Consider the following 23314-nt stretch of genomic DNA (forward strand, 5'->3'; position numbering starts at 1 on the left):
TAAACGGGGCACCCTTCTGGGTCAATCTAGTCAATTGGCTTGCTATAGATGAAAACCCTTCCACGAACCGACAATAATATCCTGCTAAACCCAGGAAACTCCGGATCTCTAGAACTGAAGTAGGTCTAGGCCAATTCTGAACAGCCTCTATATTCTTAGGATCCACCTAAATACCCTATACTGATACAACGTGACCCAAGAAAGCAACTAAACTCAACCAAAACTCGCATTTTGAGAACTTAGCATATAACTGGTTGTCTTTCAGAGTCTGAAGAACGATCTGAAGGTGCTGCTCACGCTCCTATCGACTGTGGGAGTAAATCAAGATATCACCAATAAACACAACCACAAAGGAATCCAAGTAGGGTTTGAACACCCGATTCATCAAATCCATGAATGCTGCTGGGGCATTTGTCAGCCCAAATGACATCACTAGAAACTCATAATGCCCACACCGAGTCCGAAAGGCTGTCTTAGAAACATCGGATGCCCTAATCTTCAACTGATGGTAGCCAGATCTCAAATCAATCTTTGAAAACACCTTGGCACCCTGAAGCTGATCAAATAAATCATCAATCCTCGGCAATGGATACTTGTTCTTGGTGGAGACTTTGTTCAACTGCCGATAATCTATACACATCCTCATCGAAACATCTTTCTTCTTCACAAACAATACTCATGCACCCCAGGGCGATACACTAGGTCTAATGAAGCCCTTATCAAGAAAATCTTGCAACTGCTCCTTCAATTCTTTCAACTCTGGCGGGGCCAAGCCATATGGCAGAATGGAAATAGGCTGAGTGCTCGGAGCCAAATCAATGCAGAAATCAATATCCCTGTCGGGTAGCATCCCGGCAGGTCTGCAGGAAACACCTTTGGAAACTCACGAACAACTGGTACTGAGTCCATGGAAGAAACCTCCGCACTAGAATCGCGGACATAAGCCAAATAAGCTAGACACCCCTTCTTGACCATATGCCGAGCCTTCACATAAAAGATAACCCTGCTGGCAGAATGGCCAAGATTCCCTCTCCAATCTAATCGAGGAAACCCCTGCAAGGCTAAGGTCACCGTCTTGGCGTGATAATCTAATATAGCATGATAAGGTGTCAGCCAATTCATACCTAGTATGACATCAAAATCAACCATGTCGAGAAGTAGAAGATCTACGCTAGTCTCAAGACTCCCAATGGTGACCATACACGAACGATACACATGATCTACAATAATAGCATCTCACACTGGTATGGACACATACATAGAAGCACTCAAAGAATCAGGGGGCATAACCAAATAGGAAGCAAAATAGGATGACATATAGGAGTAAGTAGATCCCGAATCAAATAGAACTGAAGCATCTCTACTGCAAACTGAAATAGTACCTGTGATAACGGCGTCAGATGACTCAGCCTCAAGCCTGGCTGGGAAAGCATAACACAGGGGTTGGGCCCTAACACCCTGAACTAAGTCCCTGGGACGACCTCTAACTGGCTGGTCTCCACCTCTAATGGCCTGACCTCCACCTCTAACTGTCTGGTCCCTACCTCTGGCTGCCTGACCCCTGCCTCTGGCTGGCTGAGCAGGTGGTGCAGCAACTGGTGCCGGAACCATGGCACGAGAACTCTACTGCTGTGAGCTGCCCGTTGCCCGAGGGAAAAATCTAGCAATATGCCTCGGATCACCACAAGTATAACATAACCTCGACTGATGTGATTGCTGACCCTGAAACTGACTCTGTCGACCTGAATAACCACCCTCATAACTCTGGAGTGGAGGTGCACTAATAGGAGCTGGTGGTGCACTATAGGCTATCTGGTCGGAATAATGCATTTGAGGGCCACGACCACCTGAGACACTGTGGGATGCCTGGAGCGATGAATGAAATGGCCTGGGAGGATGGCCTCTACCAAAAGTACTCCTGCCTCTAGATGAGGCACCGCTGAACTCACCGGAATGACGAGGTCTCTAGTCAGACCCCTGACCTCCCTAAGTAATAATCATTTCGACTCGTCTGGTGACATTAGCAGCTGCCTGGAAAGAAATCTCACTCCCAGTCTCCTTAGCCATCTGCAATCTGATAGGCTGAGCAAGTATATCAATAAACCTCCTCACCATATCTCTCTCTCGGTGGGAAGCAGAAGAATGGCATAATGGGCCAAATCCACAAAACTGGTCTCATATTGAGTAACAGTCATACTTCCCTACTAGAGACGCTCAAACTGACGGCGACGCTCCTCTCTCAATGTTATAGGTAGAAACCTTTCTATGAAAAGCTGAGAGAACTGGTCCCAAATAAGAGCAGGCGACCCAGCTGTTCTGCTCAACAAGTAATCTCGCCACCATTTCTTGGCGGAACCAGTCATCTAAAATGCAACAAAATTGACCCTATTGGTCTCCACTATACCCATGTTTCGTAAAACCTCGTGACAGCTGTCAAGATACTCCTAGGGGTCCTCTGAAGGAGCACCACTGAAGTGAACAAGAAAGAGCTTGGTAAACCTGTCCAATCTCCATAAATCCTTAGAAGACATAGATGGCCCATCTCCGACCTGTGCCGCAATAACCGGCTGAACTAATCCGACTGGCTGAGCTGCTGGAGCCTGATACTGGGGAGTTATCTGCTCTGGAGCGGGAGTGGTGGAAGTCTGGACTCCTCCCCCAGCCTGAGAGACTGCTGGTGCCATGGGAAATGCACCAGTCTGGGCCACTCTCCATAAGGCTCACCAAACGGATCAAAGCATCCTGAAGTATTGGGGTAGCAATGAACCCCTCCAGAAACTGAGCTGGTCCGGCAGGAACAGTCTGCGCTGGAACCTGCTCGTCAAGATCTATAGGCTCCACTGCTGGGGTTACTGCTCGGGCTCTAGGCTGAGCCCTACCCCTGCCTCGGCCTCTGGCACTGCTTCGGCCTCGACCTCTGCCCCGGGTAGGAACTGCCACTAGAGGCTCTGGCTGCTCCTCAGCTGAGGAAGCAGTACGTGTTCTCGCCATCTGCGAGAGAATAAGATAGAAGTGTTCAATAAGCATTGAGAAAGCAAAATCGCACGACAGAGAAGAAAAGAAGTGAAACTTGTTACTAACTTCATAGCCTATGGAAGATAAGCACATACGTCTCCGTACAGATCCTCCAGACTCTACTAAGCTTGCTCATGAATCGTGAGACCTAGGCAACCTAGTGCTCTGATACCAACTGTCACGACCCAAAATTTTTCACTGACGGGACTGTGATGGCGCCTAACATTTCACTTGCTAGGCAAGCCAACGTTAGAGAATCATTAACCAATTCCTTATTTTCATTCAGTAATTTAAAATGATTAACTAAGATGAAATATAATAAGTACGGAATATCATAAAATTTTATTAACTACTACCATCCGTATCTGGAGTCACCATTCACGAGCATTCTAGAATTTACGACAAATAATAGTCTGAAAGAAATACAACTGTCCGAATGAAAGAAAACAGTAGGACATAAAAGATAGACGGGGACTTCAAGATCTGTGAACGCCGACAGATCTACCTTGAGTCTCCGGACAGCGAACCAATAGCAAAATCTCGATCAACCCGAGCAGGTATCAAAATCTGCACAGAAAGTGTAGAGTGCAGTATCAGTACAATCGACCCCATGTACTGGTAAGTGTCGAGTCTAACCGCAATGAAGTAGTGACAAGGCTAAGGCAAGGCACCTACAAATCAACCTGTACAATTTAACAGTGTATATACAAATAATAGAAATGAAGAACTAAACCGAAACATACTGAGGGGGATACAAGATGAAGAACTACAACAGAATGATCACCGGAGCAGTCAATATACCATAAATCATCACGAATAGTGAATACAGTAAAGAAAAGTACACGGTATCACCTTTCATGCTTTTACTCTCAATCTCACCATAAAAATCAATAGAAACGGCACGGTATCACCCTTCATGCATTAACTCTCACATCATGGCACGGCATTACCCTTCGTGCATTAACACTCACAATATGGCACGGCATCACCCTTCGTGCATTAACACTCACAATATGGCACGGCATCACCCTTCGTGTATTAACACTCACAATATGGCACGGCATCACCCTTCGTGCATTAACACTCACAATATGGCACGGCATCACCCTTCGTGCATTAACACTCACAATATGGCACGACATCACCCTTCGTGCATTAACACTCTCCCTTACCATAATGCAATGCATAAATAACAATATGGAGATAGAATAACAAGTACAAACCTAACTTCAATATTTGGTTCCATAACATCAATCTCAACTTTGAAATAAAAACTCAATTATCACCAGAAAATTCGTAAACATGATAATGACGATCAATTTAACAACACTAGTATAACACATAGCAATTAGGCATAGGAATGAGACAAAATCAGAAAAACTGAGAAACATGGAAAAACAGGTAAATTGGTGGTGCATAAGTACTCGTCACCTCACATATACACCGCGCACATGAATTTCACTTAGCAAGTAATCTAAGGTTCCTAATTCCCTCAAGTCAGGGTTAGACACAACACTTACCTCAATTTCGCAAGCCACTCACTGCTCAAGTTTCGCTTTTCCTTTAGAATTCACCTCCAACCCACTCGTATCTAATCATAATTAGTTTAATATCATCAATTATCACTAAAGGAATTAACTTTAATGCATAATTATAGTTTTCCTAAGTTTTCCCAACAAAAGTCAAAAACCGACCCCGGGCCCACTTGGTCAAAACCCGAGGTTCGGATCAAAATCCATTTACCCATTCACCCCCGAGCCCGAATATATAATTGGTTTTGGAATCCGACCTCAAATTGAGGTCTAAATCTCCAAATTTTCGAAATCCCTAGTTTCTACCCAAAACCCCTAATTCTACCATGAAAACTTTAGATTTTAGGTTGAAATCTTGTAAAATATAGTGAAAGATTGAAATAAATAAGTTAAGAATCATTTACCTATGATTTGGGGAAGAAATAGCCTTTGGAAAACCGCCTCTTGAAGTTTAGGTTTTGAAAAATGGGAGAATGAATGAAAAATCTCGTCTAACTCCAAAGTTATCAGCTGCAGATGTCGCATTTGCGACCTGAGCTTCGCAAATACGAAGCTCGCAAATGCAAAGGAGTCATCGCAAATACGGAGCCCTTCACACTTCTGCTGCCTTCGCAAATGCAAAGATAAGTTCGCAAATGCGAACCTTTAATCTTCGCAAATGCGACTAAATGGTCGCATTTGCGATCACTGCCCTTCCCCGACTCCCTTCGCAAATGCGAAAACTATTGGCCTAGCTTCTCTTTGCATTTTCAATGAGAAGCTCGCAAATGCGAACCTCTCAGAGGTCGCAATTGCAATGCCTGAACTCGTAAATGCGAGATCAGAGGCCTGCAATAATATCAGGTGCACCAGCAATGTTTTTCAAGCCAAATCTCACTCTGAAGCCTATTTAAAACTCACCCGAGCGCTCGGGGCTCTAAACCAAAAGTGCACACAAGTCTAGAAACATCCTATGAACTTGCTCGCGCGATCAAATCGCCAAAATAATACCTAGAACTACGCATTTAACACTAAATCAAATGAAATTCTCTAGAACACTTTAAAATTTATATCTTCTCAACTGGACGTCCGAATCACGTCAAATCAACTCCGTTTCTCACAAAATTTCACAGACAAGTCATAAATATCATAATGAACCTGTATCGGCTCCGGAACAAAAATACGGACCCGATACTAACAATGCCAAATATCAATCAATTCTTAAAAACAATTAATTTTCAGACTTTTAATTTTCATCAAAAATTCATAACTTGAGCTAGGGACCTCCGAATTCGATTCCGGGCATACTCCAAGGTCCCATAATTCGATACGGACCCACCGGGACCGTCAAAATAGGGATTCGGGATCGTTTACCAAAAATGCTGACCGAAGTCAACTAAAATCAACTTTTGAGGCAAAAAATCTTATTTTCATTAGTTTTCAACATAAAAGCTTTCCGGAAACCTGTCCGGACTGTGCACGCAAATCGAGGAGGGTACAAATGAGATTTTTAAGGCTTAAGAGCGCAGATTCGAGTTCTAAAATATAAGATAACCTTTTGAGTCATCACAGATTTGATACACAAAATTTAATTGATTTTGAAGTCCTAAATTTTAGGGAATTAATTAAATAACTATATTCCTAAATATTAAAAAATTAATTAAATTACTATTTTGTCCAGTGTAAAATTAATTTTTTAAGGATAATAAAGGCGAACGACATTTCGCTAAGGATTTTCGTGCTTTTAATATAGATATATAGATAGATATAGATAGATAGATAGATAGATTGATTTATAATTCAATGATCTATTATTAATTGGTTCGAGCCCTTTAGTTATGGAGAAGGTTTATTAGCCTCTTCGTAAATATTTTTAATCATCTGTAATTCAATGATTTTTTATTGGTTAGAGTTAATTTACTTTCAAGAAAAAGCTGTTAATTTAGAAATTTCCTGTTCCACGCATTAATCGAATTTAGTTAATGTAAAAACGTTGTAAATGAAAAAGAGGGAAATATAAATTACCTTTGCCTTTTCTTCTGTTTAAAAAAAACCGTTAACTAGAAATTTCCTATTGGATGAATGAAGTTAGAAAAACTAATTAAATTGTAAATGAAAAATAAAAGTAAAAGGGAATCCAATGAAAAAAAATAAAGGAAACTAGTATCTTTTAAGTTTCTTTTAAAATCACCTGTTAATTAGTCAATTAAAATGTGAAAAAACTTAGGAATGGTTTTAAGGAAAGAAACCAACTTGAGTCTCAAGCTTAACCTTCCCAAGAACAGTTAATTTTAAATTTTCAACGAATGAAATTAGCTACTAAAATAAATAAAACGAAAATGATAAATCGAAAAGGTAAGGAGACTATTTATCATATTCTTGTCTTAAAACATCGAGTATTAAGTTAGTCTTGTTTTTCTTTTTATGAATTGCCCGTAAAGTTAGATCAAGAGTAAACAATTTAGGAAATATAAAATTCAGGGAAAGAAGGTAACTTGAGTCCCAAGCTCGCGTAACCTTCCCCCACATATCAACACTTTTTTCCCTCTGTAGTAAATTTATTTCCTAAATTTTCTCTGTTGGAATTAACCTGATCAGATATCTATAAATAGTCCACTAAGCATTCACGTTAGTTAGCTTCCAAGCCATTCGTTTAGGGTATATTTTCATTGTTCTTGTCTTCGAACTTCGAGAGAAACAGTAGTTCTTCTCTTTGGGTTTTGCGGTAGTTACTTGTCTCACTCTTGGGTTGATTCTCCAGACACAAGAAAAAGCCATGTCGACGCTACCAGCTGCACGTCGGCGTATTATGGGTGTTCGGTTTCACCCAACTGATGCAGAGTTGATCAACTTTCTGAAAAGATTCCTAAAGGGCGAGACTTTGTCGAGTGAATACCCTTTCCAACATGCGGATATTTATGGAGATCGGCCACCATGGGAGATATTTGGAGCTGATTCTAATTCTGAAGAGAAAGTTAGCTATTTTCTTTTACTCGGTTGAAGAAGCAGAAGAGCGAGCATACAAGGGTTCGTCGAACTTGCGCCAACGGGACATGGAAAGGCCAAACAGGTATTGTTCCTATCACGAATGGTAAGGGAACTGTGGTGGGGTTTAGAAGAAATTTCAAGTTTCATTGTAGAAGTAAACAACGAGAGCATAACAAAATTTGGCTGATGAAAGAGTATTTCGTCGGGGATGATTTCTTTAGAGAAAATAATATTCCTAAGGAGGATATTGTTGTGTGCCGAATCAAGAAGAATATAAGAGAGAAAATAGTGAAGGATGATGCAGTTTCTATGGATGAACAAGAGCTCGCTCAAATAATCAAAGCTATGTTGCATGGACCTGATGATGACTACTGCACATTGATTAATAGTGATGAAGGAAATCAAGTTACCATATGGGGGAACCAGAGGATGCAACTACAAATTTGACTACCTTGGAACAAGAAGCATATGATCAACTTTTGACTGCTGAGATTGAGCAAAGCCACGGAGCTGATCATCAGACAAATAACAGCGAATTCTGGGAAGCGATGAAAGGAATATTGGAAGGCGTTAATATTGATGTTCCTGATGATTGGTGGCGCAACTTCTAGTAGATAGGAGACGTGAAAAAAGTTAGCATTTGAAGAGAAACTCGTGCTTGTTGAAATCATTCTCTTTTGTGATGATAATATTTGCTGTTTATTTTTTTCAATTCCCAATAGAGAGTTCAGAAACGTACTCTTTGGTATGTACATTGTTGGTGCATTTCTTGTAGGAAAAGCAAAAAACTTAGTAAAAGAAATACAACTTGTGATTGTGTCTTCTTTTTTTGTCATAGATTCTTATCTATTGTAAAAGACTGCAGTCGTCAATACTAACTATATTTGGAAGGAAGTGGATGTTTAGGTTTTTCCCAAAAGAAATTATTTTCTCCTCATAAATAAAGGTTAAGGCAGAGAAAGAGACAGTTAACATATGCATCAATTCTATTGCATGAATTATACAGCAGTAGAATACTTCATCTTTTTCCTTCTCATTGTTCCGTTTTCCTCCCAATATAAGTGGAGTAATATGTTCCATCACGGCTGTACATGTGCAATTCAAAATCTTAATCAAAACTAGCAAGCAGATTGTGTTATCGAACTTATGTGTGGTGTTAGCACAAACAATAAGCAATTTAATTCCTTCTCTATGGAAATTGGAGAGTTCCAATTCTTGGTTTAGAGGTAATAGAAAGGATAATATTTCCATTATTGTGGTAGCAAAAGAATGGATTTAGTTGCCTAAATAGCTTACAAAGCTATATGGAAAAAGGTTGAATAGGTACAATTTCAGCTCCTATTTTCCTTCTTCGTGGCCCTAACTGCTTCACATAGTTCTCTCTAAAGCAAGTATGACTAATCTCATGGATATCAAAACTTAAAAGCGTCTTCTTTCCCTTGTTACCCATTTTATCGCGGGTTGTACATTGAGGGTAGAAACATATACCTCAAAGTTGTTCATATGAAGTTACTCAAGCTCCAAAAGAAAATAGTAAAAATAAGAAGAAAAAAAGGGAGAGAATAATATGTGTATGTATAAATATGGAGTCTTGAGAAGATTAGAGAGGTACTTTAAGGTGGTTCTATGTTGTTAACTAGATGCCAATAAGGGCGATGTATTTTAAAAAGAAGCAAAGTGCAAAAAGAAAGACAAATGTAAGTAGTGTTCAAGGAGGGTATAGTCACTTGTATCCCAAATGCTTATCCTACCCTTCCCTAAACCTACATTACAAGCTAAAAAAGTCCTTATGGGATCTCCAAACGAATGTTCTTGAATAGGCGGCGAATTAAAATAAGGGCAAGTTTATGGCATGATATTTTGTAACACTTGAAAGTCTTTGTTGAGAGTAAGTGTCTTTGTGCATTTGTCCCTTGTGTTGTTATTGTAAATATGGTGATTTTGGGACTTTCTTTCTTGTGAGGGCATATGAATTAGGATGGATTAGTGATATTGATGTATCCCGAAATGAGTAAATTGAGCATATGTAGTAGACTAGTGCTTTTGAGTCACTTCTTGAGGTTTTTTGTTGTCACTTGATTATTTTGAAACTCCTTTGCATTTCTTAAAGTTGATTTTGAATGAGGGAGTTGTTTGGTTGAGATTCACATGCTTGAGCCTAATTATTAGTACCAATAAAATCCATAAGTATGGTGCTTAATTATAGAATGTGATTTGTTTAGGATAGCAATGCCATTTGTGCTTTAAATGGTAGAACCTCACTGAATTGTTGGTTTTGATTTGCTTTAGGACAGGCAAAAGCTTTAAGTTGGGAGTGTTGATGAGTGGTGATTTTACCACTCATTCTAATCTCTTTTCTTTAGATTTTGCGTCCTTTAATTATAATGTGAGGTTGTTTATGGTGTGTATTGCTATATGTTCAGGTAAATGATGCCACGAAGAGACTTGAATTCAAGTGAAGCGGAATTGAGCAAAATCGAGTACAAAAGTGCAAAATCCTTCGGTGATTCCGCATCTTCGGAACACTGTCCGCATATGCGACCTCGCATCTGCGAGCTGGAAGGACGCATCTGCGGAGTTAAGCTTCACTAGGACCGCATCTGCGGCAAAAACTCCGCACCTGCGGAGTCGCTGGTGCGACAATTTTGTCCGCATCTGCGGAGAAAGGGAATTCTATATGGGCTCGCACCTGCGATGGTTTATCCGCATCTGCGGAGTCGCACTTGCGCCACGATGTCCGCATCTGCGGAGTAGGCAAAATCCCCTGAGTTCACGCATCTGCGATTGAAGGCCCGCATTTGCGGAGCTGCACCTGCGAGGATCTTTCCGCAGGTGCGGTCAACGGGTTTCTGACCTGGGCAGTATTGACATTTCACATTTTCTCAACTCCAAACCCACAAATACATGATCTAATCATATCTTGAAACATCTTTGGCTTATTTTAAGTCCATATACTATAGAGAACAAGTTTTGGGAGTTAGGGTTCTTGCACACACACTTGGGCCTTGAAGAATTGAAGCTTTTGGTTGAGAATTTCTTACTCCTTTATGCTCATTTCTCCATTTCCTTGCTTTGTATTGTATATCTCAGTGTGTAGTATTTATTTTCAATACTTAAATCTTGTTTATGGAAATATTCATATTTAAAGTGTGGATTAAATACCTTGTTGTGCTTATGTATTAAACGATTTTTATTTATTATGAAGCGAGCTGTTATTTCTTTAATTATTCTTGTTCTTAAATGTTTCCAAAGGGATTAGCTAACCCTAGGAAGAGAGGACACTTCTCAGTGTGGCTTAAATTGATAAAACATAGTATTGTACAAGCTTGAGTTGAGCATCTGTAACAAAGTCTATAAAGAGGCTGGAGTTACAAAGTTTGTGAAGTTCTTTTATAGCAAAGGGAGCCTGTTTGATCAGATTAAGAATGTTTGTGGTTCTTGATTTCGAGAGAAGCTAATATAGAATTATTATCTGAGGCTAATAAATAATAAACTCGCTCATATTTATAAAATTATGAAATATATTGGATCGTTACTTGAGTGTAATTTCCGATGCATCCATGCCTGTAGCCATTGATCATTTTACTTGCTTTCTAGGTTAGTTTACATTTTCGCATTTAGCTATAATATTTTCTCAACCACCATTCTAAGTGTTTGGCATTGCATAATAAGTGATAATTTTCCTACATTCCTAATCGCCTACATATTGTTCTCTGTGGGATTTGACCCCGACTCATAGTTAGGTAAATTATATTGCATGCGACCGTGTCCATTTACATTTTAGTAGTGGATTTGGACGTCATCAGAAGTATAATAGATGTATCTCTGGTTCGTGCCGTTCGACTCTTGGCAGTGCATACAGTATTTTGGATCGGGCCGTACGACCTTGGCATAAATCGTAGATGATAATACTCGGAGCTCGATTATACTTGATATTATGTTATGGCTTGAGAGGTTATAATTTATTTAATGTCCGAAATTGATTTGGAACTAGTATGTGTTAGATAGAGATTTTGGAATTTACTATCAGTTAAAGGATCATTTATTCATTGCTTGCCATTGTGTTATTTTTATTATTCACGTATTCCATGCCTATTTAGAATTTCTATATTTTATTATTGGCCCATACTAAGTGTCAATGTCGACCCCTCGTCACTACTTCTTCGAGGTTAGACTGGATACTTACTGTGTACATGTTGTTTATGTTCTCACGCTATACTTCTGCACTAAACGTGCAGGATCTGAGGCAGGTGCATCTGGCAGTCACCCAGGCGCACACCCACATTACCCCGAGGCTTAGTGGTGAGCTGCTCTCTGAGGCCGTTCTACATCACCCACAGTATCTCTTTTGTATTTACTTTCTATCTACTCTATTTCAAACAGTAGCTTAGTATTTTGTATATTCTACTAGTTTCTCATACACTTGTGACACCAGGTCTTGGAAACATGCTAGGAGACTTTGTGTCTTTTGAGCATTTATTTCACTACATTCGCTCTTTCATTAGTTGTCGCTTTACTTTATTAAATTTTCCACTTCTCACTTATTTAATAAATAAATATCAACTATTTTGAAATTATTAAAAAGAATAAATACACGGCTAATTCACCGTTGGTTTGCCTAGCGGCGACGTTGGGCACCATCACAACCTATAAGAGAAATTGGGTTGTGACAAACACTGTTCAAAATCCGGAAAATATTCCAGCAAAATATGCTGGAGTTCGAATTTTTTACATGTGAGCATCCAGCATAACATGCTGAAATTTCATAATATGCTCGAGTTCTAACATAATATGCTGGAAGTTCATACACTGGTGCTCCAATCTCCAGTATATTATGTTGAAACTTTCCGTGTGCTAGAGTTCCAACATAATATGATGAAAGTTTATACACAGGTGCTCCAATCTCCAGTATATTATGCTGGAACTTTTCGTGTTGCAGCAAATACCGAATAACTTTGTCTACCAAAAAAAATTAGAAAAAACCACCTAACTCTGCTAAGATATGTACCAAATAAATCTGATAACTCCGCATTCATAAATCCCTTATAAATTGGACATACCTTTTTCTGCTTTGGGAAGATCAACAATAACAAACCACCCAATATAATCCCACGGGTGAAAGTCTGGGGAGGTAGTATATATGTAGATCTTACCCCTGTTTTGTGAAGGTAGAGAGGCAGTTTTTGATATACCTTCCGCTTAGGAAAGCAAAGTTGCAGCAGCGATGGAAAAAAAAATAAGAAACACCAGATCGTAAGAAATAAATGGCTATGGAAAATAAAGGAAACACTAGATCCTAAGAGCATTCACAGTCAAGATAACTGCTCCACGTTATCAGAAATCTCAACAGCTACATGGTTTTCTTCGATTTAAGTTTATGCAACACCAAAAACAAACTGACAACTCTAGTCCCAGTTTTGTTGGATGTCCCCAAAGGCACAACTGACAACTCTAGTCACAAAATATATTTTACAATATCTAGTAATTTGTAATTCTCATTTCAAGTTCTTATCAGTAAAGTTCCTAAATTCACCACACATCAAGTGGGGAGGAGAAAAAAATTGGAAATTCTGCGAGCTTAAACGCTTATGCAGAACCTAGAAATAGCTAGCAAGTACTACTGCACCAAGAAAATCTAATAACATCCGGCCCCCACCACGTTTTCTTTCAACTAAAAGACCAACTATGCATGTCCAGTATATTATGCTCAAGCCCGAATGACCCGTCTAAGGTTGGGCTGGTTATTGACCCGTTCAAAGTTGGGTTGGTTATTGAATTCGTCCATTTATTGAACCCAGTCCATCTTGACTCAATTCTTCTCAACCCATTTAAAATTGGGTTGATTTTTATTCAATCTTGACCCAGCTCATCTTAGATCAAATAACTTTTGGACGCGTAAAATACTCACCCCATTTTGACCTACCCAAAATCAACCCAACCCGCCCATTTGACACCCCTACATGTAATGTTGGGCTTGAAATGAAAGTGACTTCTTGATTTTCCAATTGGACACCCACACAAATTAACCCATGGGCCTAGAAGGAAGGGCCTCCATGATCTTCCAATAAGAAGAGGAGGCCATAATAAGAAGAAAGAGAATGATACATATACTATATTAAAAGGCGAAGACAAATTATAATATATTCAATCATGCCAATTTTTCCATCACCTATTTAGGATGCCCTTTGTATGTGGGAAGACAGAGGATATCTCACTTCATTAATATGATTGCAAAATTTTTGAGGAAGATAACAGGTTGCTAGGGTAAGTTGCTATATATTGGTGGTAGAGCAACTCTTATCAAGCATGAAAAAATGTCTCAACCTATCTACTTGTTTTCTGCCATAGAACCGCGTAAAACTCTTTTTAAGCAATTCGAAAGTTATATGGCCAAATTTTTCTCGGGGTCTATAGATGGGAAAACAAAAATATCACTCGAGTTCTTGGGATAATTTGTGCTATCCAGTAGAGGAAGGAGGCTTGGGTTTCAGGAGGTTGGTTGATGTTAGTAATAGTTTAACTATGAAAAGGTGGTGGCGATTTAGAACTTGCAAGACGTTGTGGTCTAACTTCTTTCAAGCTAAATATTGCAGCAACTCTCACCCTGTTTACTACAATGTTAAACCAAATCATTCTCTCGCTTGGAATAATTTGATAAAGATCATAGAGAAGATGGAAGAGCTACTACTATGGAGGATCAACTCAGGCAATAGTAGTTTATGGTGGGACAATTGGTCAGAATTGGGTGTTATTGCTCAGATTATCCATTTGCAGGAACCTCCATGCAATCAAGCTGTTAGCGATGTTATCGTTAATAATAAGTGGAATATATCTAATTTACATCTTCCTGAATTATTGTTCGAACAGATATTGTCAATTCCCATTGGTAACCATAACTCTGTTGATCTCCCTGTGTGGATGCCAAATAGTTATGGTAGCTTTACTACTTCATCGGCTTGGAATTGTATTAGGTAGAGAAAGGATATAGCTGTTTTTTCAAAAGCATATGGAATAAATATTTGCCTTTTAAAATGTCTTTTTTGGTTCAGAGAATCTTAAAAGATAAATTGCCTTTTGATGACACTATTATGAGAGTTGGTCATACTTTTGTATCCAAATGCTTTTGTTGTCTTGACTCTCAAAATGAAACACATCATCGTACTTTTATTGGTGGCAAGGTGGCATCTCACATATGGAAATATTTTTGAGGTTGTTGCTCCCAAACGCACAAGCAAGTATACTTGGTCGACAAGTAATATAGGATTATAAATCCAGATATCGTAACCACAAGGACTTGTGATTAACTATCAACTAAATTAAACCCAAATAATTAATCTATTCAAGCGATTCCTAAAGTATGAATATTTAACTACATCTAATCTAGAGTAGCAAACTAAGAAATTAAAGAAACAAGTTGGCGAAACTTTAGATACGAATTCAATGAGAGACGATATTCTAGAGTTATGGGTTGGCTAACAATCACTTTGAGTTTTCCACTTAAATTATCTAATTAATTTATCTAGTTTATTGATTCACATGGTTAATATTACTCGTAGACTTCTCCCGAAGTACTACTCGTCTATTCAAGCTAACCTAACGCCTATATTCCTATGGAATTAGAATTAACAAGAACGCATTAATAATTCTTGTATAGTAACCAAGCAAGGCGATTACGTATATTCCTATCCTAACCGCAAATCCGTTCCCGATGCTTGAGTTCAAGATCTCGCTCAACTCAATCTTATATGCAATCTAAAATTCCCTCTCCCGAGTTCAATCCTGGATTCGTAGATAGTATTTAATTGGTGATCAAGCAATCAAATAATTAAGTGCAAGATTGAATAAATAAACCAATATGATAAAATAATAAGAATAATTCAAGCTTCAAACTACAACGTTCATGTAGCACCCAAAAGTCTAGAACTAATAAACTATGAGATTAAAGGAAGAGAAGAGAAGAAAAACTAGTTAAAAGCCTCCTCCAAGCGTGATATGTGTTCCTCTACGTGAATTCTCCCTCAAAGTATGTTAGATCCCCTCCAAATTAGGTTTAGAACCCCTTTTATATGAGCTAAAATTATGTAGGGCCGAAATAACCTTGTCTCGAGCAGAATAGGAAAATCCTGCAATCGCAACTTTCGGACAGCGCTATGCGCTGGAGGAAGTGAATGTTTTTCAATTTCAAATTCTTCGTGCGTTAGAAGCCTTGCTTATTTCTCTTTTTCTTGTCTTTCACTTGGGGGGACAAACACCAGAGGGTGTTCCCCCCATTTTTCTCCTTTTTATATTCATTTGTTTTCCTTTCTTTTTCTTTCGCGTTTTATTCAGTTTTGCTCCAAATTTCTTCATCTTCACAGCGCTTCATTCCTACATAGTTAAAATATAATATTAAGCATAAACTAATATAATTAATACTCAAAATATGATTAAAAATGCTATAATGTGAGGCAATAATGGTTAAATATATGCATATCTTGCCGAACATCAACACTCCACACTTTGACTCTTGCTCGTTCTCGAGTAAGCATTAAAACCACTCTTAATAAATCAAGCCTAGCAACATCACCACTTCGATTGATACTAACAATTAGGCCCTATAGCAACTCAAACCATCTGATATACACTTCCCGATCATCGTGCAAGATATACAAGTCACAAACAAACAACAAACTTCTAACCTCCTAACCTCATAGATGGACTCTAACTTATCAAATTTTAGGTCTCTCACTTACTATGTCAAATAAAGCTAATAACATCACCTATCTATCATGAAACAAGTGCCCTCACAAGAATAAATAGTCCATACACTCAAATCAAAGAATGAATATAATTTAAGGACTTAGCATCAAAGAATAACTCTCGCACTCACAAAAGAATTCACATGTATGCACAAAGAACCATAGGCTTGCCCATTATGCACATCTCTACTAATTAAGTGTGCTCGAATAGAATCAAATAGAACTTTAACGGGTTATAATGTTGGCTAGGGGACGGGTAGGAGAACTATATAATAGTAACTTACACTTCCCTAAGCACTTTGCAATGTTAGACTTCATCGCCCATTATTTTCTACTCTTCACTTTATTTTTCAGCCCTCTCTTCATCAATTGTTTCACATGTATTTCCCTCATATCAAGAGCGTTTAATTTTTGTTTCACAACAATTTTTCATTCTCTTTTTTTTTCATGTCACATTCTTTTCAAGAGGACCTTTTCATCACTTTTCAGCTATTGTTGGTCACTATTTTACACTTAATCATCCCTTTCTTCAAATTTATCAATTAATATTACAATCTAAACAACAATGCTCAAGAAAGCAGGGTGCAAAAACTATGGATACAACAAAAGAATCAAGGCAAAAATACGGCTTCCAAACAAAAGGCTACAGGCTCAACGGGCTAACTAGTGGTACAATATCTGAAAAGGCTAAAATTCACAAGACATATAAAAAAAAGCCTATTATCATCTTCTAAACAGAGCAACACTTTTATTTCGCTTCAATAACATGTAGGGCAAGTTATAGACTAAGATGCAAAACATGGAATATATGTAAGAAATCCTCACCACACATGGCACAATATCAATCAAGATGGATCAATTCTACTCTAAGACAGACAGGGTCATAGCGAACGACAAAATAAGAATAAGCTATATACAGAGTCACAACCCTGAGCTTAAGTGTCAGAAAGTCTGCTATTTTATTCATTACTCAAGCACTCAGAGGAAAGTACTACTCAAGCTTAGGCCTAAATGTGCTAATATCAAAAAATTCACAAAAGGTTTTTCTGCTCCTAAAAATAAAATCTAATCCTAAAAATAAAAAATAAAAAATTACCCGGTTCAAGTTACATCCCCTGAAAAAGAACCGATGCACAAAGAAAAACCAAGGGGGATTATTACCTAACTAAAACTAACTAGAACAAAAAGAAAATAATTTTGAATTTATTTTTCATTGGACCTTAATCCCTCAAGAAAGTTGTCCAAGAAAATCTATCGTCGGGAAAAGTCAAAATTTTCTTCTTTTTTTTTTTTCAATTTTCATTTTTTTAAAAACTTTTATTTTTAAAACAAAAATCACTACACTAAGAAAGAATACTACAATTAAGCTAGGATAGCACAAAAAATTACCTAGACAATCTCCTCACCCCACACTTAAAATTGTGCAATGTCCTCAATGCATATTGTAAATAACAAGAGGGTACAAGAGACTCTCTGGTAGGCCACATGCCGAAGAATTAGCAGCTCACGGGATACTCAGACTTCTCCCAGGTATGATCCTTTGTGCAGGTACCTCACACTTAGTTCCAACCACCTGCTCGCTTTTTCACAAGCCTATTGGCTTTGATTCCATGCTCGTACTCATACAAAACACAAAAATAACACAATAAAAAAATAAAAGTAAAAACAAAAATAAAAATAAAACTGGGTTGCCTCCCAACAAGCGCTTGATTTAACGTCGCGGCACGACGCCATCACTTTCACCACTTCTCCTTCCACTTTGAGGATATAAATTGCGCCCCCAATTTTGCATCAATTTTTCTGTCACGTTCTTGGGGTGGTGGTGTGAAAATAAAGGAACCAAGCAATAGATATCGCATCTTGCACTTCTTGGCCCTTAAGTGAGGAATGTCGTTTTGCCTTTTTGGTGTTGCAAATTTTAGAAAATAAGTGTAACGACCCGGTCGGTCGTTTCGAGAGTTGTAACATTATTTTCCCCATTCCTACTTCTTTTTGTATTATTCAACTATATTATGTTATATCGGGTTAGTTGGTTCGAGTCCGGATGGAACTCGGAGTGAAATGAGACACTTAGTCTCATAATTAAAAATTTTAAGTTAGAAAAGTGGACCGGATATGGACCTATATGTAAACGACCTCGGATTTGAATTTTGATGATTCCAATAGCTCCGTATGGTAATTTTGGGCTTAGGAGCGTGTCCGAAATATTATTTGGGAGTCCATAGAGGAATTAGGCTTGAAATGCCGAAAGTTTTATTTTTGAGAAGTTTGACCGGGGGTTGACTTTTTGATATTGGGGTCGGAATCCGATTTTAAAAATTGAAATACCTCTGTTATGTCATTTAGCACTTGTGTGCAAAATTTAAAGTCAATCGGACGTGATTTGATAGGTTCCGGTGTTGTTTGTAGAAATTAGAAATTTCAAAGTTTATTAGGCTTGAATTGGGGTGTAATTCATGGTTTTAGCGTTGTTTGAGGTGATTTGAGGATGCGACTAAGTTCGTATGATGTTTTAGGACTTGTTGATATATTTGGTTGAGGTCCCGAGGGCCTCGGGTGAGTTTCGGATGGTTAACGGATCAAAAATTGAACTAGAACAGCTGCTGCAATTTCCTTCTGTTGGAAATTGCTTCTGCCCAGAAATCGAGCCCAGATCGAGCTCAGGGTCGAGGGCCACGATCGAAGCCCAGATCAAGCTCAGGGTCGAGGGCCACGATCGAAGCCATGATCGATCCCAGAGTCGAGGGCCACGATCGAAGGCATGATCGAGCTCAAGGTCGAGGGCCACGATCGAAGCCCAGATCGAGAACCAGGATCGAGGGGCACGATCGAAGCCATGATCGAGCCTAGGATCGAGAACCAGGATCGAGGGACATGACCGAGGACCAGGATCGAGGACCTCGATCGAAGGCCAAGATCGAGGCAGAACCGAGGATGTCTGGGCAGAATTATAAAAACAGGGACTTCGTCCCATTTGCCATTTTTGACAAATTGGAGCTTGGGGAGAGGCGATTTTTGATATATTTTCAAGGAAAACTTGAGGTAAGTCCCTTGTGATCATTTCTACTCCATAATATTGAATTATCATCGAGTAATCTGACTAAATTACATGATTTTGAGGTGTAAATCAGAGATTGAAACTTAGAAATTTGAAAATTAGATTTGTAGATTTGAGAGTCGAGTTGAGGTCAGATTTTGGAGTTCCTGTATATTATACTGAAACTCCAGTATATTATGCTGGAATATTTTCCGGATTTTGAACAGTATTTTCGTTCAGATTTATCTTTACATAAAAAGTGAGTAAATTTCGATTACTTTTGAAATTGTGGCTATTTTTTAATTATCACTTGTAAATCTGGCTATTTTTGAATTTCTCCGAAACCTATATTGTTTCCTTATACATTGTGTTACTTCTGATTCTCACCGTAATATTTCGACTTTCTCTTGTGAGAGGTCTCACTAATTTTTCAAATTCTTTGTCATGATTTTTTTCAAGTACCAAACTATTGTAAAAAAATGTACAGTGACAATATCTGCAAGGACCCAAAAGCAAATCGCACAAAGTTTTTTACCCTTTGACTTTTAAATTTCAGTTTTCAATATCATATAAGTTCGTCAAAAAGTAGATCGAGCTGAGCGTGTTGTGAACTAAATCATCAGAAAGGAAAGACCCTGCAGAAAGTGCGAGCCTAGTTGATCCGCATGGACTTAAAAGGAGTATGCATGAAAATATTTATGATCATTTTTATTTAAAAAATGAGTTGATAACAGTATTGCTGAAGCAGAATCAAGTGAAACTTTATTAAAATATTAGTAGATGAATAGCATGACTTATATAAATACAAGTATTGATAATGAGAGAAGAAGCATACCAATTTACATTTGATAACTTTAGTGAACTTGGTAAAACTATATCTAAAGAAGGCTGCCCAAGATTAAGGACCCGTTTGGCCATAGATTTTGCCAAAATAAATTTAGATTTTATTTGGTAAACACATATTTGGCCATAGATTTTGCCTACATTTTGGCAAAATCCAAAATCTCAAATCCCAAATCCCAAAACCAGCTCAATAGCTAGTTTTGGGCCAAAATATCACTATTATATTTTTTAAAAAATTGTCCTAAACTTTTGTATTTTATAAAAGAACCCATAATTTATTATTTTGTAACAATGTTATTTCGTCTTCTCGGTCACCTCATAGTGTATCTATCATGTAGTTCATTGTAAAAATGATAATTTTGTATCAAATTTATTTATGTTCAGGACTATGGTTTGCGATAATATAACGAATGTTATTGATAATTGTACTGTTGGGTATTTATGATAATTTTTAGAACTTGTGGGTATAAGTCATGTTTCATGTTTTTTCAAAATAAATTTGGGAAATATGTTTTGAAAACTGATGTCCAAACACATTTTCATCTTCAAACCAAACTTCACCCAAATCAGATTTTTCAGAACAAATTTGACAATCTATGGCCAAACGCTAGCTAAGTACATGCCACCTCTATTAATATTTGCAGATGTAAGCCATTTCTTCTCAGAAAAAGCATGTAATTGTATTTCATAAAGAACTCGTCGTATAGAGAACACATACTAACAGGAAAACTCTATCAATATGAGAAGACTATCCATAAGTACGTCAGTCAACATAATCAAAGACACTTTTTTTTCCCTAAATCAAGTTACAATCAGAGGACTCTTAGTTTACTGAAAAACTAGTAAATGTATCCGCGCTTCGCGCAGTCGTAAAGGAAAATAAAATATGATTACATAATTAATGTCCTATAAAAGAAACTCAATCTCTACTAATCAAATAAATTCATGACTTTATCATGAACTATTACATTGATTACAACCCGTGAAATGAAAAGGTTAAAGTATGCATTTGGACGTTATTTGGTTGAAGTGTGAAAAACAAAAGTATTTGATCTCCAAATATTATTTCAAATAGCATTTAGTAATAGCTATAGCGAAGCCAAAATAATCTTCATGAATGTCAGCTATTCCCGTTTTGAGAATTTTACTGCATTTAATAATGTACCGTTAATCCAAATTTAGCAGTCAACAACAATTCAATGAGTGAGATTAGAATTTTACTGACATCATTCTTATATGGTATAAATAATTTTTATTTTTCTTGTTTTACTTTCTATTTTGGGTACTAAAAAAGCAATAATAAATCATGAGCAACTAATGTCTACAATGGCCATAATTTAGTTTTAATTAGATTACTCTTATAGTGCTGTAACCACAACTTCTAATATTATTAATGCTAAGGCAAAATTACATACAATGTGATTTGATCTTACACATAAGGCCTCTCAATTTGTTATTTTGACATTCGTTCACTTGCCCCTCCTTTGTACTTATACAATTTTACAAAAACAAGAATATCCAAAATTCAGAATCTGCAGTGCAACAATGCGAGGTAATAAAAGTGGTATAATCTTTCCTTGTTAGGACCATCGACCAACCACAATATGATGTCGTATGAACAACTAATGCCAATAAACTGCTCAAATAAATCTACGTTGCCAATCCCACAGAGAAGAAAGATGTTTTGGTCATGTATTCTCGGTATTGTTTATAGAAGAACTCGTTCTCACTGATTAATGCAAATGCATCAGAAGACCTAATAATACCGCCATCTGAGGTATAGAATTCTAACATGGATGAAATGACACTTTTTTCCTGAATTTTCGAGTTGACCCAGTCATCACTCCTTCTCATCCTGTTTTTCAAAATGCCTCTGATATGATCATGTCGATGATAGAGGATAATTCCATTTTTAGGGGAGGGGTGATTCCATCTTCTTTCCCTGTGAGTTGCAAAAGCTGTAGAAATAAAAGGTGATTGTAGATCAGTAAGCCAATTAATAGTTATGCACTACATGAAAAAAAAACTGTGAAAGATATTGGTGCATAAGGTGTGGAAATTAGAAGAATAGGTAAATAAAAATAATAAACTTGTAATCATGCTATTTTAGGAGTATGTTGCGTTTGTTTTTTCTTGAATGGAGTTCTCCACTTGGAAATAAACTGTAATGCCTATTGCATAACGAAGGTAAGTTAAAAAGTGGCAGTGTAGCTAAACCAATTATTTTCTACAAAGGTTAGGGCCTAAAAACAATGCAGGCAAGAATTAAAAGTTAATCTTCTATTTAAAAATCTAGTTAGAAATAGCACTTCCCTAATTGTCAATACATATAATGATTCATGATCACTTATTTCACATGTACCATTCGATTTTCTTTTCTCTTCACTCAATTATACGTGTCAAAATGCATGAGTCCATGTATGTTTTTCAAAATAACTTTAATGCCGGTACCAATATATAAAACAACAGGGAACAATAACTGAACTACAAATATATCACATGAATAGTAAGGTAAGACCGGAAAAATATAATGAAAGCAAATGTAAATGATCTACATATATCATGAAAGATAAATCCTGATCCCAGAGTCAATTTTATGGTGATCTTTTTTTAGAGAACATCTTTTTTAATTGTGGCAAAAATCTACTTTGATTCTTTTCCAGAAAACAGTTTAGTTTGATTCATAGTAATCAACAAATTACAGCGTATAAAAACTGAATTATAAATGTATCATAATAGCAAGGTACATGTCATGACTCATAAATAGATCGGAAAGACACAAGGAAAGCAAATGTAAATGAATTACATTTGATATATCATGTAAGATAAAATCCAGTTACAATGATCATATAAAAATTAAAGGCCATCCTAAACTGTTCCTGATAATTCCATGAGTCAACCTTATGGTAAAAATTATTTTTGGAGAACAGTTGTGTTCATTTTGGTGAAAGACTACACTGCTTCTTTCCTGGAAATGTTTTAGCTTTAGTTGTAGTAATCTACAAATTACAGGGAAGAAAAATTGAATAACAAATGTATCACAATAGCAAGGTACATGCTTTAAATATCCACCCTTTTAGTTTTAATTCACATCACCAGTATTTCTGAAGGAAATAACAGTCAGTCATACCCAAGTCAGACATACGGTAATGAACCCTAAATGACCATTAAAATATAATCCA

At 37.4% G+C, this 23314-nt stretch overlaps 1 protein-coding gene and 1 pseudogene across 1 annotated transcript; both read left to right on the top strand.

Annotated features, from left to right (window-relative positions):
• The first annotated feature begins 7302 nt into the window (after positions 1–7302).
• On the top strand, positions 7303–7961 carry LOC142179852 (NAC domain-containing protein 78-like; annotated as a pseudogene).
• Positions 7962–13928: 5967 nt separating this feature from the next.
• On the top strand, positions 13929–14489 carry LOC142179853 (uncharacterized). The gene has a single exon (XM_075250738.1). The coding sequence runs from the start codon at positions 13929–13931 to the stop codon at positions 14487–14489; it is 561 nt and encodes a 186-aa protein (XP_075106839.1).
• The last annotated feature ends 8825 nt before the right edge of the window (positions 14490–23314 follow it).

The sequence above is a fragment of the Nicotiana tabacum genome, chromosome 4, assembly GCF_000715075.1.
Source record: "Nicotiana tabacum cultivar K326 chromosome 4, ASM71507v2, whole genome shotgun sequence".
Lineage (NCBI taxonomy): Eukaryota > Viridiplantae > Streptophyta > Magnoliopsida > Solanales > Solanaceae > Nicotiana > Nicotiana tabacum.